The 26,596-nt window shown below is 42.3% G+C and overlaps 1 protein-coding gene across 3 annotated transcripts; it reads right to left on the bottom strand.

The window, feature by feature from the left end:
- Positions 1-5,352: 5,352 nt before the first annotated feature.
- LOC135909203 (programmed cell death protein 7-like) lies at positions 5,353-26,560 on the bottom strand. Of its 3 annotated transcripts, none has more exons than XM_065441068.1 (9): positions 26,382-26,560; positions 24,938-25,424; positions 23,697-23,831; positions 20,215-20,304; positions 18,638-18,769; positions 14,680-14,818; positions 13,615-13,821; positions 10,763-10,841; positions 5,353-5,528 (listed from the first exon to the last, which is right to left on the bottom strand). In XM_065441068.1, exons 2-9 carry the CDS (start codon positions 25,418-25,420, stop codon positions 5,408-5,410), a joined length of 1,386 nt encoding a protein of 461 aa, XP_065297140.1. In that variant the 5' UTR covers positions 25,421-25,424; positions 26,382-26,560; the 3' UTR covers positions 5,353-5,407. The 3 variants fall into 3 exon arrangements, with proteins under 3 accessions (XP_065297140.1, XP_065297132.1, XP_065297150.1); XM_065441060.1 differs by lacking the exon at positions 26,382-26,560 and adding an exon at positions 26,111-26,266; XM_065441078.1 differs by lacking the exon at positions 26,382-26,560 and adding an exon at positions 25,750-25,770.
- Between the last annotated feature and the right edge of the window lie 36 nt (positions 26,561-26,596).

Here is a 26,596-nt window from a genome sequence, read left to right on the forward strand (position 1 = left end):
CCTTGACAGCACATGGCTGTCTGCTAGGCTGAGCGCATACGCGGCCGTGCCCAATATCTTGGAAACAGCGGCGGGTGCCAAGGCTAAAGGCCAGCCGGTATGACTGGTGGCTTCGTGCACGCTTTCTTCCCGCACGCCTAGTGTGGGAGGTCACGTAATCTCAAGTTTCGGTGACACGATAAGCAAGAGGAAGCATGAGTCATTAGCATTCACTTCCCGCTGCTGGCGCTCTTCATCGCACCAGCGATGTAAAGTGATCGCGGTCATCGAGCGAGATCTGTTTATGTTTGCCTGTGCGCGCTTGACACCACGCTGGTTAATTATCTATTATGTGAATGTTTCCAGCAATTTACATAGTCGATATAAAACTACGAATCTTACTTCGTATAACTGTCTAATACTCTGCTATCGCTATCAATCATTCGCCTTCCGGGCAACACCGTGACTCCTTCTTTTGCTAAACCAACTTTGAAGAGCTGCCACAAGCACCACGCTCTAAACGCGTGTGCCAAGCACCAAGAGTAGTTCGGGTTTGGGTTTTGCGTCACTTTCGGCGAGTTGTGCTGGCTGCGTTCCTTTTTTACTTTCGACATGCATAGCTGCCAGTCTGTGAACGAATCCTGCGGACATGACACCGGGAAATGTTAGGGAAGAACAGCACGCAACTTTAGAAGCATGTCCCCAGCACGCGCCTTTTGAGAGGCATGCGCACCTCATTACCAAGTATTTACCTTAGGCGCTGCACGTAAGGTATAGCAAATTTAGATCAGCAAAGATTGACAAGCACGTTGTCTTTAGCTCACTTTTTCGGCAAAATTCCTGTTTCCGATTTCGCCTTCTTCGGGAGCTTGCGTGTATAAACGTTGCTCGAAGCAGGTACCCCTCATGCGTCATTTCACCAGTAGCAGACTTGTAACGCGGAAAGTTCGGAGACCGACAAAAATCCTTTTTCGTGAGCACAATTTATTTTTTCCGCCAATGTCGACGCATCACTCATAAGATCTTTCAACTAGCCCAAGCTAATAAACTTAACAAAAAAATTTTGAGAGTTGGCACGTATGAACCGTACGTAAAACATAAATCAAAACGTTTCTGCAGTGCACCCATTCGGCATTTGCCAAACAAAATTTTACACTGCCTTTCCTGCAGCTACACCACCACTGTTGCTACAAATAATATTGCACGACGCAAAATTTCGTTGCCGTTGGCAGGGAGACACGTACTATACCCAAGAAAGTCGTTTATTTTTTAAACCACTTGCCCAAGTTAAAGAAGATTGGGCAAGTTGCCTGTGGTAACAATTTAAGGCTCCGTGCCAAATACAAATCATCTAGCTTAACTTTCAGATCAGTTGCATTTAGTGTGCAAGTGATGCCCGGTTATCATTCGTACAAACGCTGCTAAAGGAAGAGCAAAGCTGTGGAACATTTTGGAGTGCCAGTTCACTGTTGTATTCTACGTAAAACATAATTCAAGAAAACACTCCGCACTACGCCTTTGTATACAATGTATTGTAGAAACAACATATATTGTAATCTCCGACATCAATCAAGAAATAAAAAAATGTAATTGTTTACTTCAGAAATATTCAGAAGTGAACCATTCAATACGCGTTTCATATGTGGCACCTAAAAAAACTCCATTGAACATAAAATGACCTTTTTTTAGCCAACACTTTTCTATGGCAATGGCTTCCAGCTTGTGCTTCTCTTAGAGCAGTGCTTTTAGGCGCCCGTTCCGGAAGCAAGCGTCCCGAGCGAACGAATACAGCAAAGGATGAAAGAGCGCACGCGAAACGCAGCGGGGGATGAAACACGGGGATAGCGAAGAGAGCGCGAGGAAGAAAGCGGAGGAGGGTGCAGCGGTACCATGAGGCGGAAAGCGGAGGAGGAGGGTATGGCGAAAACGTAAGGAAAGCGTAGTGCCACGCAAGACGGGCTCTGTGGAGACGATGGCTACGGGATGGCGCCAGAGTAGCGCACGTCGTCTGTTCACCGATGGCGCCACCGATACTGCGGCGGTTGCTGTGAATCACGTCCACGCGTCACCCACGCGCTGCCTCTCGCGATCTCCCGATTAGCGAGGCAGGCGCGTCACACTCCGCTCCGTTTGTGACGTGCCGCACGAGACAAATTGCCCGAGCCAGCTAATATATCGCGAAATGAAAACATGTATAGTGCTGCGCTAAAATTTCGCATTACGGAGTAATCGCCGTTGAATTTTTTTGGCCACGAATTTGCGGTAGCATTTAGTTGTCACCCTGGGCACACTCTTTCACGCCTTAGTAAAACATTTTTCTGGGGCGAGTTAACTTGCCCAATTTGGTTCCTTAGTGAAAAGGAAAACAGAAGTGCGAGAGAAACAAGGGCGAGATGAGTGCGCAGGACTGGCGTTTACTTCCATGTGAGGTTTATAGAAGAAACGTGATATTCTTAAGTAGAGCACAAGACCACTCTTTAAGCACGCATGCAATTGTTTTTAATGCGAAAGCATTATATGTCCCATTATGCGCGAAAATACGTCGGTGACTGATTCCTCGGCGTGACCGATTGATGGTACCAAAACATTCACCGACTATTACGATGCTCCCTAAGGAGAAATTTTAGCGCATCTCTATACGTGTTTTCACTTCGCGATATATTGAGCCATCGCACCGATCACCGTATAGCCGCGACGGGCGGCGCTATACATAGACCGGCCATACAGCTGCCGCTTCCAGGAAACTGCAGCGTATGCAACCGTAACCTTTACCGGCAAATGTTTGCTGCGAATGCTGTGCGCAAAGGTGAGCTTTCTGGTTCTTTTTTTTTTCTTTCTCCCGGACGGCCGGCGCCGCCGATCCCGCGAATGTGCGGACGTAAGCACCACCTGGTGGTGCTTCAAGATGGCTTCCTTCGCCCAGCCTGCACAGCCTTCGCACGCGAAGGTTGCAAGATTGTTCCCCACATGTGGCAAGTTGTTTTTTCATCCACTTTCATTTCTATTAATTTATCGTTTCTTTATTTCATTTAATATACACAAGTAATTTCCCCTATGTTGTTTTTGGTGTCAGTGTTTGTTGGCTTCTTATGGTATGACTAATAAAGATCGGGTCCCCAGTTAACCCACTTTCTTCACGTTTGTTACATAACGGGGGTCTCGAATCCGGTGACATTTATAGCATGTTTGGGTTTATTGACCGCGCTCCACAGCAATACTAAACAATCGTTAGCACGTTAGCATGATTCCGCCAAAGAGGGCAAAATTTCCCGCGGATATTCCTTCGTCCGTTTTTGCCATTGCCGTGGCGCGGTACATTGCGTACAGCGTTGCATGAGCGTTCATTTCACGCCTGGCCACAGCAACATCCGGTAGAGCACGCTCCAGATAACGCAGCGCAACAAAACACGGAGACCAACGCAAACCTGCCCGCACGGCGCCTTTGCCACGGTACGAAACCTACGGAGCAACATGTGTGAGCGCACAGAACAATTACAAAGCCGCCATTGTGCTCCAAAAGGCAGGGCCACTACAGCAAAGAAATAACAATAATAATAAAAAAACAGCAAAACAAAGGAGAACCTACGACGTCATTTCCTCCACACTTTTCTCCTAGCGCGCGGAGGGGGTGGGGCCTCTCCTAAGTTTCCTTCCTCCATGGTTGGCTTCGTGTAAAGTCCAAGTGCGATAACATCCTATCGGGCCCCACACACTGTGCTTTTTATGGTGCTAATGAAAGTGTGCAAGGGTGAGGCAAAAATATGGTGGCTTCACGACTGGCGCCTTCCCGCACCAGCAAACGCAAACAGGGGGAGGGGAGCAAGCTCGCGGTAACGCGATCAAGCGCGAGCATCTCATTTCTGGCGCATCTCGGCTGTGGTTGATCATGGCTTTAAGCGCGCGCGGCTGAGCGCACACGCAGCCGTGCACGCTGCTTCAGAGGTAATCTGCTGCGTGTGCAAAGAGCGGGCATGCCCGCTGATAGCGTCGTCCCAGTGCGGGCGACGCTAAAAGCCACGGGGGCGAGGTGCACGCGAAAGCGTGGCTGGCTTCGCTTAATTCGTACCGCCGATGTGAAGATGTCCTCGATGTACGTGACATGAAACTGTGTCATTCGTCGCCGACTCCTAAATTTATCAAAATTGTTTACTCAAACTTGATTTTTTCGATTACCTGATAATTGGAAAAATTCCGTGGCCCCTTTCTGTGTAATCCTATCATTGTATCTGGGTATATGTTATTATCCTCTAAGAAGTTGTCTACTCTTAGACCAACTTTGGGCCGTCCAGCGAGCCAAGGAAGCCGCACGGGAGCAGCAGCTCCCAGTGGCCATCTAGGCGGCCCCAGGCCCGGGCCTCCCGATCGCCGGATTCCAAATAAAGTTATCACATCAACCTTTCTGTGTAAGAAACATCGATTGGTGACTGCACTTATTTGCATATAAGGTCGAATTTCAATACAACGAAGCAAATCACCGCTTTTACAGACTCCGTTATATCTATGCTCAACTGTACACTTAATTGTGCTTTATGGCAGTATGCTCACAAGTGTCATTTGCTTTGAAGTGCTGGTCAACAATTTTTCTCAGAAAACCATGAAAAATTTCAGAACATTTAAACAAATTTTTTCACTGCCAACAGCTTTTGTTTTTGAAATGTCAGCTGTCCTAAGTTAGTTTCTGTTGAGTTACAATTTTCTCATGTTTGAGTTGCAGATAGGGATGGCACATACAGCTTGCCATTTCTTCAAAGAAAAGTCAAATGTGATTTTGTTGTCTTCAGTGCAACATGTCTTCCCTGGCACTGTGAGAAAAGAAAGTGGCAGAGATGTTGATGGCAAAGCATTTTTGTCAAGCCGTGTTTATGTGTTGGAGGCCGCCAGAGATTCAAACTCTTCCTCGTAAATGTCAGTACCAAGCTGAAAATTCAAACAAGTCTCACTGGAGCATTTCAGGTCAAATCGTTTACTTTAGGTGCAGAAACGTCTGAAAGAACCACGATTCAGACATTGAAAATGTAAGCCGTTGCTGCTGCAGCCACACGATTCCAGACCACCAATTTAAGGATCCAGGGGTGCCAGACTTCAGATGCATTTGCACCAGCCATGCCCACAAAAAATCAGTTTTCTTTGAAGTTGGCACATCTAGTTATGTAGCAATCACATCAGAATGATAAATGACTGCCACTCACCCGTGGCTTTTAGTAGACGAAAAGAAATAGTTGGATGAGCGAGACTCATCCCTGAAATATATTGCGAGCAGACTCTTCGATGTCCGAGGCACATGCTTGGTAAGGAAAGGGTTATAGGTGCCTGCTTGGGCTTATTCATTTGAAATGAAGCAGTCGCACTTCAACTAGCAGTATGCCAAACAGCAACAGTTATCAGAAGTTCATTTATTTAACAGAAATTTGAATCTAGAGTGGCATAGCTAGGATGCACAGTACATAGCCCATGAGTGGGAAGAGGGCTCCTGAGGCACGACCCACTGTACAGGCACCGAGGAACCCGCTGGGTGATCTGGAGGCACAAGAAACCTGTCCCAGCCATTTCTAGAAAAGGGGTGGGGGAAAAAGGAATATATGAAAGTCAGACAACTAGGAGACTGCACATGTCAAAACTTTAAGTCAACTAATCACAAGGGCATGCAATTTTTTTTTCCATCAGTCAGAGTCATGGTGCACTTCAGATGCTGACTGTGGCTCTGATGGTTTGCATGTTTCGCCCATCAGGGAGAAAGGAAGGCATAAAAAAGAGGGGATGTTGGGATCAAATTTTCCCATAAGGAAGGAATTTAGTTAACCAACATCTGAACACAAGTCCATGTACCTCCTTTATGCCCTTATTTCACCGCAAAGAACAAGAAAAGTAGCTAGAGGCAACAAAAAAAGCAACACATTTGCACTGAGCATCTGCAGGGAGATTTGCAGGCAGACGGAAGACATGTTCATGATTAAAGGGACACTGAAAAGAGATTTAAGTTTAGCGAGTTCAGTGCACTTATTTTCTGCAATTGTAATGTGTCAACCTTACCCTGACCACACATTTCGTAATTTAGAACTGATACAAAAAAAAAAGTTTTGTAATGCCACCATGTGATTCCTATGTCAGCTCCTAGTGAGGTCAGAAATTTTGAAAGTGTTTGCTAGAGGCAAGCCAATTACTATTCATTGATAATAAAAAGTCAGCGTGTCAAGGAATTATAAATAAGAACTCAACCTTAAAAAGTCATGGAATCTTCTTGTACAATCTGCACCAACATAAAAGGAAGCACTTAGAATTTCTGTGTTCTAACACCAATTGTTGGAAACTTGTAAGCGAGAACCTCTTTCACATCCTGTTTGCAATATAGCTCTAGCACTGAAGTTTTCGGCTCAATTAGCATTTACCACTTTACCAAATTTATTTATTTATTTATTTATTTATTCAGGTTTCCTTACAGGTTCCGTCAGGAAGCTTGAGTAAGGGGGGCGATTGAATCAAACACAAGTTTAACAGAAGCAGCGCAGCATCAAACAATAGCATGTGGTTACATAGTACAAATAAGCAAAAGGTTAACATCAAACAAGTACACATAGTTACAAAAAGGTTTTGGTTTGCAAAGGCGCAATAACGCGAGAATGTAAAATGCACAAAGGGTGGAGACAGTGTGTTCAATGCGCAGGCAATAGGCGCATGGCAACAACTGGTATGGTAAAGAAAGAACAAAATGGCAATACACCCTCACATATTCACAACGAAACATCGTTACAGCATTCAAGATGTGTAAAGCTGATACACTTGGTCACGGAACGATGTGTGATTGGTTACTGTAATGATTTCATTGGGAAGACCATTCCATGTTGTTGCTCTGGGCAATGTCGATGAGTTGAATGCTTGCATATGGCCACAGATGCGTTTGAAAGAGCGATGATTGTTTAATCGACTGGTCATGCGCATGGGGGATTCGAGGGCTAGAGGTGAACGATAAGCGCAGTTTATATACTTGTGTAGCAAACAAACGATAGCGACAGAACGACGCGTGTCCAAGGATTCGAGAGTATTATCAGTTTTTATTTGAGTCATGCTGAGATGGCAGCAGTATTTTTGAGAGATGAAACGAGCAGCACGGTCTTGCATTGCTTCGATCATGGAAATTAGGTATACTTGGTGAGGTTCCCCACCTCCTCGGTTACCAAAATTGCGACTTATAAATGTAAATTTGGTAGGCTTGTGCAAATATAAGATAAAGTAATATGCTATTTGATATCCGTTTGGCTGAAATTTCAGAATTTTATGTTTTTGAAGTATTTAAATGAATGAATATGCATTTTCCTTTAGTATATGCTGGTGCACCCCAATTACAAGACCCTGGAAAAAAGAAGGAAGAAAGAACTGCACTTTCAACTTGTGGAAATAACTGTATACATTGCCCATATCTATGTAAAGATAGTCTACATTCGTGGATGCATGGATTGTCCACATCATATTTTTGTCCAGTGGCGCTGTTCCCCACCTCTTCGGCGACATGGATGGCAGAGAATTGTGCCCTAAGGATGTTTTCACGGCAGCACAGGCTGCATTCGGCAACATTGATGGCAGGGAACTGTGTCCTAAAAGTGTTTCTATGGTAACGCAGGCCACACTGCCATGAACCCGCACTATGGCGCAAAGTTCACATTGCTGAAAAGCCACGTACAACTCAAGTTGGAAATCCACATATAACTTTAGTGCTAAATTTTTAAAAAATTTTCGGTGAATGTTGTATGTGCAAAATAATTGCGAAGTTAAAATATATACAATCGACGGCTTCTGTTTTGGTGAGCAAGTTGTATCGCATAGCTCATATGCAAGACAAGGAAAAGATGATAGAATTCGTTTACAGCCGCCTATAATTTCTGAAGCTGCTCAATTATTGAAACATTATTCGCAGCAGCCGTATGGCCACTGTGAATAGATCTACATTGATGTGGCACCAAGCAATAATTTTGGTGGCCAACAACCAGTGAAACAGCTTGTTGGGCCTAGCATCCAAGGCAGTGGATGGCAAACCGTTGCCGAAAGTTTGACGCAGATCAGTTTCCAGATCATGTGCGCGGGCTAGACAGAGGACCACAAAAGTAGTAAGCATGCCTACCACGTCCTTCTGTTTACTTGCAGAATGGAACCGATTAAGCTCGTCTGTGGATGAAAAGCATTAAAGGGGCCCTGAACCACCCCTCAGGCTTCGTGAAACGTAGTCCGCGGGTAGCATGCACTGGTGTGAACATCTCGGCCAAGTTTCGCTGTTGTATGCAGTGCGTGGAGCTCGCAAGTGGAGCGCGAAGTCATCTTTATCTCAAATGCTATTTTCAACATAAGATCCTGTCCTCATTCTTTTCTGGACGCTTTATTTCGTCAGTCCCTTAGACGGCTGCTAGCTGACATAAAGCTGCGGTCGGCTATGCGACATGGACTTGTGCGGGGTGCCGCCACGAGTCCACTGGCTAAGCGCACTGTGGCTCACTGAGGACAACCACGTTTGGCTTCTGCTTAGCGCGTCATAGGCACCAAAGGCGGAAGTCATGGCATCTGCGTTAACATATAAAATGAAATTTGAACTGCGCGTCAAAGTGACATTTAGAAGGCAGAGCGTTGTGGGCCATATGGCCCACTACGCCATAGCCTTCGTAGTGCAAGGCATTGAAGGAATGGGAGCACAGCAGAGGCTGTGTTTGATTACCAACAAGTCCGCTTTTGCTGAACGCATCGAAGTATTTTTTGCGGCAGAGTATTTCTGAAGTAGCCTATTTTTACTTCAAACGCATTTCTCCACTTTGATAAAAAGTGGTTCAGGGCCCCTTTAAGCTGCATTAGTACAATACAGCATGAATTGCCGGTGTCTCACAGTGAAGGTTGCATTTCACAGCAGCGTGAATGTAAAACGCTCCAACGGCCTCAACCACTCTGGAATTTAAGTAGACTAAAACATAACTGTAAGAAAGAGTGTGTAAAAAAAAATTTTCTGTGCTGCCTGAATTGCAAGAAATGTTGAAGTTGCATTTTTTCATGAAAACATAATAGCAACATTCTGGAAATAAATTTATTCCAGAGTTTAACCCCTTTTCTTTTTTGCAACTAAAGAACCAACATTTCTTGGTTTTGTCAACATCTGGCTCTTATGTCATATTTTTGTGGAAGTTGCACCACTATTGAACTATTCGCTTCAAAATTATTTGACTAGAATTACTATTTGCTTTGGCTTTGCTTCGAACCAAAAATTGATTTTCGCACAAGACAAAAATTTGGTTTTCCCTTACATATTGGTGGATTGTGTACACATTATTTACTATAGTGCTGTAAAATCTGCATTGTCACAATGACAATGGTGCAGTGGTTTGCATGGTGAAGTTAAAAACCAGAAGTTTAGCTTTTGTATTTCTCCATTGTTAACAAACGTCCTTTTTCCAGAGGAAATGGGCAAACAGATTTCAAAGAGTAATCTGCCATATAAAGCTGTTTTTGTACTTCTCTTTAACCTTTTGGGGGTTCACCGTTTTATGGGGGCGGAAACAAGTCCCAAATGCTCATGGCTGTATATGCATGGTGGCGACAAACGTGTAGCATGCCTTTTGGCAACAAAGCACTACCCGACATTGCTTCGGGGGTGCTGCAACCTTCCGCAACTTCTTGAAAAAATTCTTATTGTGCTGCCACCACTCAACTTCCATCAAAACTGATTTTTCACTTCACTATAAGGTGTATTCTATTGCAGTAGTTTGGGAGTATAACTGCTTCGCCTAGATCACTGTCGCATGCTCACACCCGTGCTTGTGCACTTTATAATTAGCATTCTCATGTGTGCCGTTTCCATGCAAGGGCAACGGAATAATTGATTTCTGCCTGCTTTCTTATCACTCAAAGAGCTATTGCAAGATGCTCATCTGCATGGCTCTCCTGCAGGCATACAATTACTTTGTTTATAGGCGGGCACTAGCAAACCGGTGATACTGCTACACATGAACTCTTTGTGCGAGGCGCACGAGGACTGATGGAATCTAGTCTGGCAATGTAGCATTTGCTTACTGCAAGTTTATCACTCGCTTCATTTTTCTCACAGGTGAATACCACTGAGCTTGCTTGCGGGCAGTCACATGGCATGCCTTGCTTTCGCTATGGCCTTGCAGCCCACTCTCTCAACAATCCTACTTCATTTTCCATTCTTCTGCTCCTTCGCCATTGGTTAAGATGTGTCTTGAAGGCCACCGTACCACTGTCTTTGCTGAGATAACACTCCCAGAGAGACACATGATAAATATGGAAAATTAAATGTGATGTCTGAATACAGGTCATTCTGCGAAACCCATTTCAAACATAACAGGCTGTGTGGATATTATCACATTTGTAAAAAATTATTTATGGCAGTTTACTTGTGTATTCAAAAATAAACCACGTATAAAACTGCTTAAATTAAAAACATTTTTGTTGCTTTATTGTCTCTTCAAAATTATTTGCTTGTTTTTTCTTGAATTAGGTCGCTCTGAAGAATTTAAATTTGCAACAAGAAAGTGTGACCCTGGGAGGACACATTTTTTGAACAAAGTGTGACCCTCAAGGTTAATGTGCGGTTAGTTTTTCTGATTGCCAGCTTTGTGTGCGAACACGCAGCATCACACGGTTATACAAGCATGAAAACTGCAATGTATATGCATTCACGAATCACAAGATTACTACTTTTTTTTCAAAGCAATTTACAATGAACAAGAACAAAGTACACAACAGTTATTATGATGTCCTGCTCTTGCCTAAGAAAGAGAAGGATACTAACCTGACCCACGCCAATGAATCGAGATTTTCACTTGAAGATGTGTAGAGTTTATTGAATGGGAGCACTTCAGGGTCCACTTCTGCACACACACAAACAAACAAAAAAAAAGCTCATTTGTGAAAAACGCTTTGGGCAAGGGACAAGGTGAAATAGGGAGACAGGATCCAGACAGGGATATGCAGTCCACATGGGAAAATCATCTTAAGAAAAACCATTCATTATAAAATCATGTAGGCCTGAATAAACTGAGAAATTCATTTTCCAGCTTATAAGGAATAGCGAGAAGTGTTGAATGGGACATTCAAACAACTGTTTCTTAACATCACACTCCATCTCTTCCAAGCCAACTTAACTGTGGGGCTTAAAGGGACACTAAAGGCAAATACTAAGTCGACGTGAACTGTTTAAATACCTTTCCAGAAACCTCGCAACACTTGTTTCGTGCCGAGAAAAGACTTAGTTTACGAGAAAATTGTCTTTGCCACTGGCTTGCATTCTTTTTTCCAGCATCAGCCACTCAGTGTGATCGCCATTGACATGTTCACGAGGCTGCATTCTCTTTTCACTACTATAAACCACTCAGTCCAGCAAGGAGAAGAAAGAAGATGGAGTTGAAGGAAGATATTGTTAAGTCTTCATAATACAGGGCTCCAGGCTTACAAAGGGAGCAATGTATAAAAAGAATCTAAAATAAGCTGGATGGTGTGTCTGCGAATGGTATGACACAAGTTGAAAATTTGCCTCGAAGTATGTATCTTTAGAATTTGGACTTGCATCAATTGAAGAAGTGCTGTGTGGCTAAACTTTACACACACATACAATGCAATTAAATGGATAATAGAATGGCAGAACTCACAATGTGTAAAAAGTACACGAACAAATGTTATCATGAGTGCAATATTACCTGACACCACATAAGCCAGCCATGGCCAGAAAATGATAAAAGTTGAAACAATGAGTGCTTGTGGAATGAATACCTGTAAGCTGTTGTGTTGGTGTTAAAGGTACGAGTGAATCTTGCGGAGGTCTGCTGGCATGTGCCTATCGAGTCATCACTGTATCGGACAGCATCGAGCAGTGCTAGCACTGGTTTAGAAAAACAGTACTGTCCAACGAAGTATAAGAGCTGACATGCTCCTGATTGTCTTCTTGTCCTGTCATTTCATGGAATGAGTTCAGATACACTGTTTGCTGTAAATAATAGAGCAACATTCTATCATTTCCATTAAGCTGTTCCCCTGCTGTGGGCAAACTAGCAAAGAAGTTCAACCTCATCGATAAGTTTTCTCTGTTCCTATCATTCCACTACATAGTGTTGCTTCTTGAGCAGGTTTCCGGGAAGATAAAAAAGACTTTGTTTTGGGATAAGAGCAGACTTTTTGCAGATAGCAGATGTTCCACAGAATTTTTTCTAGTGCATTCTTAGTTGACCCATACTGCAGCGAACTTCTCTTAATTCGATTTTTCAGTTAATTTGATCCTGACTGAAGGTTCCAGCCAGCATCCATGCATTTCTACGGGCCTAAATTTTCATTAATTCAATCCTAAAATTGGCCTTTATCAGACTATTGGAACGTAGCAAGTCAGCATGCACAAAGGGAGCAACCTTGTTATTGGCAGCGTCTGTCTCGGCAGAGCTTAGGTGACATATGCTATAGTGCTGTCTTGAAAAAGAACATAAATGATTTATGTTCTTTACGTTAATCACGTAAATTTTACAAAAATAAATTTTCCTTCCCTCTCCTCTCTAGATAACTATTTGACTTTTTCCAAACCCTCACGTATGAGGAGTCCTCATGCTCTAAATATCGCAACCTTTTTTACCTGCAGCAATTCCTTTAAACACAGCTTTTTCTATGAACAATTGAAGTCTGGAATTCATTACCGGGAAACATCCTTTCACTACCACTGAAACAATTCACGCAAGCTTGTTTATAAATGTTTGTGTGTTTGTAGTTCCTTTAACTCCTCCAATAACCTCATTGAGGCTGCAGTATGTATAAATAAATAAATTTATCCCTGCCTGCTCAAGAGCTTAGGGAACAATGAATATGTTGAACATGTCAAATCTCCCATCCAGAACGACTATTTTCGACCTGCCCTAGGAAGATTTTCAAACAATTCTAAAATGTGCATTTTTTTTCAATAAAAAATTGAGCCACAAACAGTTTGTGGCGGTTGTATGCTTTGCCGCATAACACGACTGTCCCGCGGCGAAGCTGACTTTAGGAAGCTGGCCGCTCACTAATCGGGGGCGCATTAGATTTCTACATTGTTTAGGAACCTTAACGTTATCTCTATGTTAGTTTTCTAATCTGGATGCGTAGAAAGCAGGCATACATTTATTTCGGGGGCGTGTTAGAATCGGGGAAAATACTGCCAAATGAACCAGCGATGCGTTCTGGCATTTTTTTTCATTATATTTAACTCGGCCTGCCAGATAATTCAGTCAATTTTTTTCCGTCTTGTCAGTGTTGAATTATGGAAGTCGACTGTGCGTGATTGAACTGAGACTTAAATTGTCAAAATTAAGCTGGGTGCACAAATATGCAGAGAATGAGGAAGACAAAGTGGTTTTGAAGAACAAATATAGTCACAGTGTCTGGACATAAAGTCGTGTAGAAGCGAGTGGTGTACTTCAGTATTGAATGTATTGCACCACACTATCAAGCTTACTTTAACTGAATCGTTTGTTTTAGCAGAATATCAACACTGATTTGCCATGCCCATATGCACAAGTGCTGAGAAAGTTAGTTATTCATACAGGAGCCTCATGGGTTCTACCATCAAAACATTGTGAAGTGGTAACACAACAGCCTTCGTCATTAGTGAGAACCAGACTGTGAGCATACCTGTGCTTCCAAACAAACCCTTGAGCACAGCCGCCTGCTTGTTTGCAAGCTTGTTGCTCTCGTATTGTTCCTTCTGTTCTGTTTCAAGCATGACTTTGAGCGCAGTTTCCTCTTTCAGATAATCTGAAAGCTGGCCTTCAAGGAGTTGCTGCACAGATGAGATGCCTTCTTCGAAGCTGCTATCTGCTTCTGGAGCGACATAGAGACCTGTCAAGAAGGACATGAATTAGTGAAATCTACGATGCTATGCACTGAACAGCATTCAACAGGATTTCTCGCCACTTCCAATTCACTGTGGTTTGCCCAACATGTGTGATTTGCAAAATCTTATTTATTTTAAAGACACCTGAATGATGCTACTAGTCATGAACTACAGAGAAATCTAATAGTAAACATCTGAAACTTCATTATCAAATATACAACACGTTACTAACAAGAATTCTTTCTATTTTTTCCTGTTTCACGAATACTCGTGAATGCTCACAAAATAAGATTTTCTAAGTGGCAGGTGTCAGTGCTACTGTATGGTATATGTCACACATAAGGAAAGGCACTGAGGAGTTCAAGAAGACTCCTCAGTGCCTCAGTGCCTCAAGAAGACTCCTCAGTGCTATCCTGCAGGTAGGTGCAAAGGCAAAACTCGGCACTTTTCAATTTCGTAAAACAAACCAAACCGCAAAGACTTGGTTCTGCAATGATGGCATAGTGCAGAAGCATTGGCACTGCAGCCATGGTGCACAGTGTGAGGAAATGAACAAAACTGCAGTCACAGTAAGGTCTATGTGACCAACAAGTTTTGAAAGCACATAACAATTCAGCTTTGTGAGATTCTTTCATAAAACAGCTCCACTGTGTTCCACAATCCTGCCACGTAAGATCAACACAGGTGTTCCATGTGTCACTTGCACGATGCAAGGGACCAAATGTGTTGCTACCAAAAAATAAATTGTAAACCTAAGCCTTGTCCTTCTTATTCTTAAAGCTCACTAGCACATTTAACACAGCGGAACATGGAAGAACTAGTGCCCTTTTTGTACCATGGAACATGGTTAATAGCAAGCAAACCTTTTTGCTGATATGATTCCTTGCGAGCAGCCCGAAGCTGTTTCATGGCTTCTAGTTTCTCAAGGTACTCTCTTGTGCGGCTGATCTTAAACCGAATTTCTCCCAGGATAGAGTCCACTTCCTCTTTCATCTCTTCTTCCTGTGAGCACACAGCAAGGATAAAAACAATGCGCCAAACAGTTTGAGCACATACCACATAGACGCATGTAGCAGCCAACCTTTCCCTTGTTCAATATTGCACAAGATTGAGGACACGGTTGTTACATGGATTAAAGTATGTCTATTTAACACAGAATTTTTTAAAGAAAGTTGTGCATTTGTATGCACAAAACAACACGATGGGATAAGCATATACCAAGCGTCACATAATTAAGCGCACCAGGTGCGCAACTTTTTCACCTGCACCACTGGCTAAATTCTGCTCAAATTTCGCACAGAGGTAGCATATTGCAGTTGCTTCAGTTTGGTACCACATTTGTGGGCATTACTTGACAATTTTGTTTGCAATAAAGCTGACGTGCACTTGACCTGTCAACACTATGGCGAAAGGTGCATTCCACACTAGTGGCGTACCACAATCAACGTTCCCGAGTGACTGCACTGTAAACAACGTGCACTTTGGTTTTGTCATGAACGTAGCAGGTGAGTATTGCTAACAAACGTAATACAGTCTAGCCCAGATATACCGAATTATTTCATCTATATTGAACACTCATAACATCCCCCTGGAAATCCCATGCAAAAGAACATCATGATATTATATGTATAGTGAACTATACCATTCCCTGCTACATTCAACATATTGAATGCTGCACTGTGCCTGTGCAAGTGCACTTCTCCTAACGAGACTGCAATAACTTTTCTCGTCATCGAAAATATTGACATTCACGAAATGGTGCTGTTTCGACATCTGTTGCTAAGGCATTGAATATGAGAGGCAGTACATACCATGAAGGAAATATGGGCAAGGTGTGCGTCTCAAAATACGAAGGGTTCGTGCAGCAAGGGCCTTTTTGTGCTAGATCATGTTATTTGCTTTAGTAAGCTTCACTACATTACAGCTATCTAATGCGGTGAAGCATGCTGATAGCCGAAAGAACTAACCGCTGTGCACTGAAGCATACCGCCTGCAGCCATTCGTTATTGGAACGAGGATTGCTTTGCAGCTTCAATATGCGAAAGGCCTGTTGGTTCGATACATGCGCTTTATAAAAAATGAATAACACTCAAGGTTTTCGCTGAGTGGTTCCGGGCATGGGATCGGTAAATTCTCACTTTTCGTGTTCTCAAGAGAGTGTCTGAGAAGTGCATTGTATTTACATTAGCTTCAGATTGGTATAGTGTATATCTTTCGAATTATCGATATATCCAGGTTCGACTGCATTAAACTGAGTACACTGCGAAATATGAACAAACATTAGTGATCAGCTCAGCTTTAAGAGTTGTGTACACCTGGTGCCACTATTTATGCAACACTCAGTATGCTAGGTTAGGCTAGGCTAGGTGAGCAAAACACAGATCTGTATATTTCCAAATGCAGTGATGTACAGCGAGGATGCAGCTCGGCTGTGCTGAGTTTGTCACTCACTTCACATGTAGATAGTGCTTTTCATACTAAAGCCACAGGTGTAAGAGTAGAATGCAAGAATAGAACTTCGAAATACAGTTTTTAGATCTGCTTGCATTAAAAGTTATGAGGAGGTTGCTATGTGAATATGGCTAACGCATGGTTTAATAGAGTACATATTACGTTTTCATTGAAACTTCACTGAAATTGCAGAAATTAAGGATCTTTTAAGATTAAGGAACACAATTAAGGATCACTTGTATATAGTGCAGCATCCATGCTTCAGATGGCTTTTGCTTCTGAATTATATTGAATAAAACAGATAAGTATTGCCCCTATTTAAGCAAAACATTAAACAAAATGCGACACAAGATCAAGTACTGCACAACATTTGAGTGCAAATGAACAAGCAGTTCAGCCATAAGTTCACAAAGTGCTTATTGATGCAACATTTCCTAGTATGCATTGAGAGGCATCTGAATTACATGTTTCTGACTAAATTTTGTGACGTTTGCTTCCACCTAACACTTCCGCACAGCACAGGCAGCTTGTTTCTGCAGCGTAAAGAGGAGAAGCAAACAACAAAAAATGAATTGGAAACATTTCATTACATTGTTCCTTCACATGTGCTAAATGTATCAAATTTACAGCTTTACCTTTAAAGAGACCGACAATTGATTTTCAAGCATTCCCCCTTTCTTGGAACGATGGAAAGCCTACTATCTGAAGTGTCTATATTTGCAACAGTTCATCCGATTACCATCTCGAAATTTTTAAAACAGAATTTTTTAATTTGTGAAGTCTCTTCTACTTAACTGTGTACAGACACTGGCAACAGTGATAACTGCTATCGATGGCGACAGAAACTGAGCAATTTAAAACATGCGCATTAAGCGACAGAATGTTGAGATTGCGGACTAAAAACAGCTGCAACAACTTTTTATTACTATCACAGACGCTTTTCAATTTTATGAGATTTCGTGCCGGTGACAGAATAAAACATGGCAGCGTTGACGCCTTCCTCAGTCCACAATCACTTCTGGTGCATGTAAATAGCAAGAACATAGCCGTTGACATCTGTGTCTGTTACTCAGAGGCAACCAACCTACGGACATTGTCCAAACAATGGATGACCACGAAATTGTGAAATGTCATCGCAGAGGCGTAGTCAGCCACTTACAGGCCAGGCCACCCAGTGTGCATTGCGACCAACGGCAAGACAAACATCAGTTATAACTTCTTTTTCATAAAATGCAATTGCAGTTGGAATTAAGCAAGGTGTAAAGCAGATATTTTGTAACGAGCAATGATACCACAATTGTTTTTAACATAAACGTAAGCTGCCAATACGAGGCAAGTTTAATACAGCATCACTGTCTGGCCACACACTGCAATAAGGTTTGCCACCTATAATGCCACCGACATCAGTGTATCTTACTTTTTTTTTCTGTAAAATTATAAAGAGAAAAAAGTTGAGCAGTTTCGAACTAATGTGTTTTTGTGATCATCAGCATTGTTTTTGATGCACCGTCCATGAGAACGGAATACACAAGCGCTGTTGACATTGAGCCGACTGAGGTGGGTGGCGGTGCACGATGTACCGCTAGTGTGGTCATCTGTAAAACTCACTGGCGGATGATGCATGAACGGCTTGCATGCTGTAGCGGTACTATTGGTGCAGTACATTGGCTGGTTTTGTACATGCAGGAAGCTTGGGCGATGCCGGCGCTGCTTCAATTAACCGCACTGCATCCATGTATGCAGGCAGTGCTATTTTCCCATAAAACTATTTGCCAATTACAAATACAAATATAAATAGAGATAATTTGCAATATTAGGAAATAAATTGTTTTGCGACTTCGTAGATATATATAGCATTTGAAACAAACTGACTCCAGTACTATTGTTAAGAAAGGGGCACAGTTTTTAAAGGCTTATGACACATTTTGCCATAGAGTGTCACCACCTGTCATTTTTGCTTGAGTTTCAGTGCCGATTTAAAAATATGATTCTTTACTTAAGGGGAAAAATTATGCTTGTTCCTATCATTGCGAGTCCCAATCTTTCCATTGCCATGATAATCTCAAGAGTCTGAGTCAAGACACATTCCGGTCGGTTGGTCAGTCGTTTCTTTAAGTATGGGTCAAAAAGTGATTTTAACTATTTACTTGATTCAAAATAATTAGAAAGATTGCTGACCAACAGCAACAACCTATCGTCTCAGTTCATGGCAAGATCACTGTTACCATATATTGAAGTAAGACCTTTATTTGTGACCATCACACACCTCACACATTGTGTTTCATAAGAGCATGACTTTCCACAAACAAAGAAAAGGCTGCTATAAGTACCTGCTGTGAACCACTGCATGCAATTCTCACACAGTCTAACCTGTCTTTCCTGATTTGCTTTCTCTAGTATTCGTTGACGGCGTGCATTAATCTTGGCTTCTATCATGGCCACATGTTTCTCATGCTCTTGAGCCTCTTGTTCTCGTCGTACACGCCGTCTCTTCAACCGCTCCTAGATGAAAAATCAAACAACAGCTTTAGAGACATGCAAGAAATGCAGTAGTGTACAGATGATGTGTTCACGTAAATGCTTATTGAACCAAATGACCAATTTGTTATGCCACAAGCAGCAAAACTTTTCAGTAAATGGCAATATTAAGACGTAACTTCTTGAGTGGTGATGGCAGTGAGCCAATAATGGGAAAATCCAAACAGTTCCTACTCTCTGTGAAAATTACTGGAACTTCTACTGCGCTTTCAACTTTTGCAGACAGTGTTAATTCAAATTTGGCTAGGGTACCGACAACAGTAAAATTATGGGACAACTGACCTAAGAAAAGCTTTATGCCTCAATCAAGTGACTGCAATGTGAAAAAACAATGAGATACTATGATCTGATAATTAAACTATCTATCTGTCTATGAACCTACAAAATTACCTGTGGTCAACCAAAACTCAAGAGTGCAACTACTTTCTGGTTGTTCTTGAGCACATATATATACACCAGAGCTATCGCTATATAACAAAACATGCAGCCACCACAATGGAACTCGCAATACACTGACCATACTTGTTGCTATATAACCAGATGCGCATACATATTCCTACATTAACTGGAGCAATCGCTTTGCTCGCTTTACTACAACCTCCCCCATACAGTGTGTGTGGTATTGAAAATTGTGCAATCCGGTGCACCCATTGCGCACCCATGCGACTACTTTCGCTACTTCTGTAATGTCTCTTCTCTTTAGGTCATCTATCTTTGTTCTGTTGCTCTCACCCTGCCGGTTGCTCTGCCAAGGAAATGATTCCCTACGCTACAACTGCAAATGCTATTATTAAAACTTGTGTGAGGGCACATATCGTGCACGTGTGTCAGGATCAGCCTGCTCACACCTTTGAATATATTGCCTCCAACAACAGCCTGCTCACTATGCCAAACCTGCATACGTCTCCACAAGGTAAGTTTTGATCTGTATGATGCTGTCGTATTAAAAATAAAAATGGTCATGTTTCGTGGAGGAATACATGGGCATGTGCTTGCAAGTAGTATGCAAAGCTAGCAATAACCACTAGAGGACACAATGCTCCTTGACCATCCACAAGAGACAAGGGATGCTGCAGAAGGCTGAACATGGTGAATAGAAAGCTCCAAGCTAAATCATCAACAAAAGCGGGTTTGCTAAAATATACACCACAGTCTAGAGGCCAAGGCCCTTACAAGATCACTTAACTACAGAGGAGCACCAAGCGTCAGAAGTCATGGGAGCAGACATCCTATGCCCACTTGTAGGAGGTCTGTGGAGTATCCATTCATGGCGAAGAATTGCCTGGCAGTTCAGAGCTTACGGGTGAGCTGGTGCCCAAAATGCAGCTACCAGGAAGACCAATTAGGAACTGATAAAGAAGAGCAATGTGGGCTGTTTATTAGCAAATGAGAAAGTTGTGTTAACGCACCCTTTTCTTTCGTCTTCGCTCAACTGAAGCCAGCAGTCGAGATAAAATGTCCTCCTTGGAAAGCTCCTGACATCGAGACTTGAGCTTTGCCTGAGCAGAAGTTATGACACAAATCGTCAATTGTAGCCTTTATTTCAACATGATGAAATAAAAATAACCACATGTGATTGTGAACATAGGATACACACAAAGTACAACCTTTTCATTTTTCATGCTGCAGCTGCGACCTGTAATTTATCCTTTCTGAAAAGGCTGAAATACAAGCTCACCGTAGCATATAGGAAGGTGTAAAGTAGTAGTCCTTTCAGTGCAGCCCTGTTAGTGCAGACCATAACTCTACCAGCACTACTTTTAATACTGAAGGCAATAGCAATCAGCATGAATGCAGCAGGCATGATTAAAGGCCAAGGAATAGAGAAGTGCAGTAACCATCCATTATATGACATATGTATACCTGTGCACCTTCTCTTGCTGTACAAGAGCTTAGGAATTGTCCTTAACTAATGACAGTTTTACATAGCAAGAAAATATACACATTTTGCACTTAGAAGAGAGATTTCATTACTCTACTTTCTTTAAGAAAGCATGATAAACAAGCTCTAAAACAAAAAAGGAAGGAGAGAACAATCTTGAGCTGTGTCCTAAAGAAGCATACACACAACAAGAAACATCCAAGGAAGACAGCTCCAGATAAGAAAAAAAATATGGAGCTCTTCAATATGCTGCCATACAGAAACTAATTGGTAACCACTTTTGCATTTTATGTGCATCAGAATGCAGTGGCGGTCGGCCACCAGCAGCAGGGTTTGCTAGGCACTGTGTGTACAGAGTGCTAGGCACTATAGCCATACTACAATTGAGTGCAGCCTGTCAAATGTGCCAAAGCAATGAGGTGTGAGCTGAGTTCTCGACTTCATGTCCTAGTTGCCACCGCAGGGCCACCAGATAAGGACAGTGGTTACAAATAGATATGGTATAGTCGCATGTAGCAGTTGCAATGTGACATCTAGTTTATGTATGCTTTTCACTTACTGGTTTTCCAAACGCACGAAGTATTGCCGAAACACAAAGATTGCACGTGTGCTCGAATGCATGAGGTTTATTAAAACTTGAAAGTGCTTATGAATCTTCAACTAACATTTTTTGCTGGCTTGCAGGTAGGAGTAATGTCATGAGGACAGCTGTCGCCAAATTTCATGTGAGAAGTATTGGTGCTACCAACTTTCTTTTTCGTCTGCATATCCTTCCCTGCCTTCCTACTTTTTAACAATGGTCAACTTTAAGAAGGTAATGAAAAATTTTTTTAGCACAGCAAGAAAATCCTACAGATTTGTAGACAATGCTGCTAAGAATGTTAGCTAAATATGGTTTTGCTACATGCAGCATACACCCTCACACAACAGACTGACTGTTCCCTCCTGGGGTTTTCGCAGCTGTGGCTTTTCCCCCGTAATATTCGATATGGGCCATGGTGCAACAGCAGACGCAACAGCCTGTATATGCCAGTTATTGGACGATTGTTAATGACCATTAACTACTCCCATGCATGCACACTCCTCCAGATCTTAGAGGTACTGAAGAACTGATGGTTACTAATGTGTCCTGCCAATTATTTCCCCACCCCTTTGAGGCAGTCATGCACTATTGTTAGACACCATGCTCAAAGGGTTACCATTAGCACACCGTGGAGGTGAGAGGAACTGATCAGTTAAAGTAGAACGTATAAAGTCAACCCTGTAGTCTGTATATCTCTGTACAACTTAAGTCACCTCAAGAATTTTTCCCGGCAATATATTTTTTAAAATACATCACATGATGTTCCAGCATGTTGCTAAGATTTCTTACAAGGGTATTCAGGGCCACTTTAAGATTTCCTTCAGGAAACATTTGAAGATCTGTGAAATCTTCTTTTAGTCTCATTTTCTGGAGTGCTGCAAACAATAGCAGCAAGTGTGATGCATTGGGATGTGTACCTAACTTCAAGTAAAGAATTTATATTCCAAATTATTAACATGCATAATAATTTTTTTCTCTTTAACGTATACTTCTTGCACCAGGCACGAATTTCTGCATTTAACTTACAAATAATGGTAATCACTACATACTCAGCTGGGTGTGCATAGCATTTTCTCTCTCTCTTTTTTTGCGTCTTCATCACTTTAAAATATTGGCTCTCTTAAAATTCTTTAGAGCAGTCCAGGCACATGACTGGAACAAGACTGGGGCATACAAGGTATACGCCATAAATTTTATATTCATCAAGTTAACTTCACTAGGTTTCATGTACCTACATACCACCAGAAACACACGGTAACTGCTTGTTGCTCTTCAATGGTGCAAACAGTAAAAAGAAAGCAACCACCTTCAGAAAGGGCACAGGTTGCAATATACTGCACAGCACCAACACCTAAAAGAGTGCGTATTCTATGCTCCAGAGTTTCAAATGATTGAGGTGACTATTTTACCAAATAAGTATGACTTTTGCTCGAAAAAGCATTTATGAGTGACAAAATGAGTTATGTTCATTTATTGCACTTTGGCTCAAGCTTTGAATTACCTTACATAAAGACATCCAGCTCATGATCATCAATCATACATTTTCAAACAAAGCTTTCTAACCCCTGTGCCATGGCCACTTCATATAAGTGAACTGATAATACTTGACCTGGGAGCTGGCAAATGCAAAAGGTTTTCTGCCAGGTTCATCTTGAGCAAAAATACCTCAGCTCCCAGCAGAGCAAAGCCAGGTGTTTTACATTTGTTGTTGTTCTCGCCTTCAATGCATGGAACTTACATGTGTTGCATTAATCCTGATGCAGTGATTTGATTTGGTCTTTATCTAGAAATGGTGCATACACACGTTGGGGGATTAGCCAGGAACCTGATGGTACTAAGCAAAAGCCACATAGTAGACGGCTTGGTAACAGGGTCTGTCTTGCATGCCCTGCCTGCAAATGGATAGCACTGTGGACAGCATTTATCCATTGTTTCATGCAAGGTGCATGCCGTTTTAGATTATTGAGAAGCCTCTTAGCATTGTCTAAGAATTCTTCCAGTGGCACTGGAGTTCTCTCAAAAATTTGATTTCCAGGAGTACCGGTGAGTTCTTATCAAGATCATGCAGGATTCTATAAACATATTCAAAAGTCGAGAACTCATAACTGCTGATTGGTTTATCTGTGGTGATTAACATCCTAAAGCAACACTAGGGCTGTTAGAGATGCCAAAACTAAAAGTTAGTTTTGATCTAAGTACATGAGTGTTTTTTTTTTTGTTTAATCACCACCAAAATGAGGCTGTTACGTTGAACCTGCAACCACATGCTCCACAGCAGAATGCCATGGGCACTGAGCAAGCGCTGCGGATACTAGCTCATAACTGCTGTTCACAGTAATTGAGTTGAGGGAATTGGAGAGTCACTGGGTTCAGAACATTTTTTCATAGACTTTCATGCTAAAGAATAAAAACAACGCAGTCCGAACCTGGTGGACTTCGACATGCTGCATAAGTGCAGACCACTGCTCATCGTTTCCACAAAGAACAAGGCTATCGGCCAAGGTTTCCAGTTGCTTCAACGTTTCCAGAGCCTCCAATGCCTCCCTCAGCACGACCAGAGGCTGTAACAAGTCACAAAGGTCACGAAAATTGTCATTCCCACAAGATACTCAAGTGGAACGTCAGGAGACTGCTAAAATATGTGTGAACAATGCTTCTGGTAGTAACACAGTGACAACATGGGTAAAAGCCACACTTAACAACAAGTGCAATACTTAGGAGTGGGAGCTGCTTTTTAGCATATTCCATTCACATTGCGCAAAGTGATTAAGCCAGGGTTGCAACCAACTTCAGCAGTCTGTTCACACTATGTCTAGACAGGACCATCGACCTTTCACCAAAGCAAAGGTCCCGGTAGCCTGGCCTCGCAGCTCTCCAGCCCAGAAAGTCACTCAAGCTCTTTTACAGTAGTTGAAGGTGATCGAGTGACCTGAGTGCCCAACTGTGGAAATGCTGGGCAATGTCCAATGCCTGTGCATGAATTTAGCTCTCCCTTTCTCTTCTTTACTGCCTCTCCCCACTTGTAGTAGAGCAAACTGGACAAAATCTGGTTAACATCCCTGCCTTTCCTTCCCTCTGTCCTTCATACTGCGTCACTGTCAAGTATATTGACTGCCTGGATGTGCAATGAAAATACTCCTGACATTCAAAACATTCTTTGTTACTTTGAGGGACTGCACTAGCTTTTACTTCAACAAGAAAGTGACAACACTGTTGAAAGCAATCATTCTGTAATATAACATCAGCTCCGTACAAAATGACACAAGAACTGTTTCAACCTAGGGCCACTTTCACCATAAAGATTCTCTGTTTGCTAAGCCAGTGGTTTCGTACTGAAATGAGGTGCAGTACCACATACAATATGCATGGTTACTCACATGCCATAAAGTGAAATTTTTTTTTCAGAAGATTGTCAATTAAGGCCTGAGAAACTCCGAGAGTTGGAGGGGTGAAAAATCAAGGGAAGCATTTATGATGCGACCAAGTTATAGTATAAAAGGAATGTTCAGTGTGCCCTCAGATTTTTGTTTGCTTACTGAAAAATATGTGCGGCAAGAATTTGAACCCGACATGTCTGTGGCACAAATTGGCGCCTGTGATTGGTATAGATTGTTTCAAGGAATGGTGATGTGCTTGAAAACAAAAAACAAAATGCAAATGCTCTTACAGGTGTGCTCGCTTTAGCAATCGGTGCATTTTCCTTCTTGATGGAACTGGTTTGTAGGCTTGATTCATATAGCTTAACTTTGTTCTGCAGCCACTGTGGTAGACTTTTCAGCTGTATGTCATCTTTGGACTCTTCCTCCAGTGGTTTCTCGATTGTGTGTGTGTTCACAGGTTGCGTTGATGGCACATTGTTCATCCATGGTGGTGGCCCAATGCTGGCATTATTGTTTTCAGGAAACTGAAGAGCAGGCTGCAATGGGGGCGGCCTGTGTACACTGGGAGGCGGGTAAAATTGTGGTGGTGCAGGCGGTGCAGGCATGTTGCAGGGTGCCATATAGCCTGGAGGCGGCAATGGTTGGCCTTGAGGTGCTGTAGGCCATGCTTGGTATCCCTGGTTTGGCAAAGTTGGGTGTGCAATACCTCCAAAGCCTTGGTTATTCGGAGGCAGTGGAGGTGGTGGCCGATGCTGATGCCAAAAAGTCATTGTCCTGCATATATTTGAATGAAATGTTTGAAATAGTTTCAGTGATGCTCATTATCAGTTATCTTAGACACAACAAGCCAAATTCAAGTTATCGCATTAAACATTCACAAAATATTTAAATTCAGTTCCAATTATTTGTACTACGAAGATGCGGGAGTTCATAAGGTACGGATCTGTCACAGAAATGACCTTGTACACCACCACCAATCAGTGCACATTGCAACTGATCAATTTTTATTAGTAGTTGCACAAGATAACCGAGCGTTGATATTGTAGTACATATGCCAGCAGTTATAAACGTGCGGCTTGCGCCAGGTCCGGATACTTACTGCAGCCTCTTCGCGTTTCACCTATTTCACCTTTATTTTTTTGCTATTCTTTTCAGTTAAAGCACTGTGTCCGTCCAGTTCCCCGGCGCCACTTAGGGCAACTTGGCACAGTTACGCCGGCTTATTTATGTTCCGCTTACTTATCACGCTACAGCCAACGCATTAAGATTCGCAAAAAAGATTCACACATATAGAAGCTCAAGCGTTGTTTGTCCTCTTTTTCACCATGCGCGTATTTCGAACATCCCTTTCGCCTTTCCACTGGCTAGGATCGAGTACTAAGAGCCCAAGCATAGCGCCCAGTCTGAAGTAGCTTACAATTACTACAGAAAGCAGCGACAAGTTCTCTAAAATATCTTACTCAGAGAGATGTAGAGATTTTGTTTCGCAACGGCTCTCTTATGCAGTTTCTTAGCACCTTAGTGTCTACAAAGAACCAGCGACACAGCACAGAACACCTTTGAAGTGAACAAAATGCAAGCGCAGGCGTAACCATGGGTGCAACTGACATTTGTAGAACACATTTTTCAATAATTAACCGTTAAATATTTTGTAGTCAATGCAATAAGTCGCAATGAGTATATCAATATCTATTTTAAACGCATGATAAGACAGAACTTGATTAAACATACCTTTTCCAATGTGCATTATCGCATCACAGCAAATTTTTTATTAGAGAAACACAACCAACAAAAATTCAGCTTTGCACTTTTAACTGATGTACCAATGCGTAGCTAAAATTTCAACATGTTTTCATTAGGATAAGCTACTACGTAAACACACATGCACAAATGTCATACGTAACTACGCCTTTTCCAAAGGGTGCGCTTCGCTGGATTGCTCGCCG

The sequence above is a fragment of the Dermacentor albipictus genome, chromosome 1, assembly GCF_038994185.2.
Source record: "Dermacentor albipictus isolate Rhodes 1998 colony chromosome 1, USDA_Dalb.pri_finalv2, whole genome shotgun sequence".
NCBI lineage: Eukaryota > Metazoa > Arthropoda > Arachnida > Ixodida > Ixodidae > Dermacentor > Dermacentor albipictus.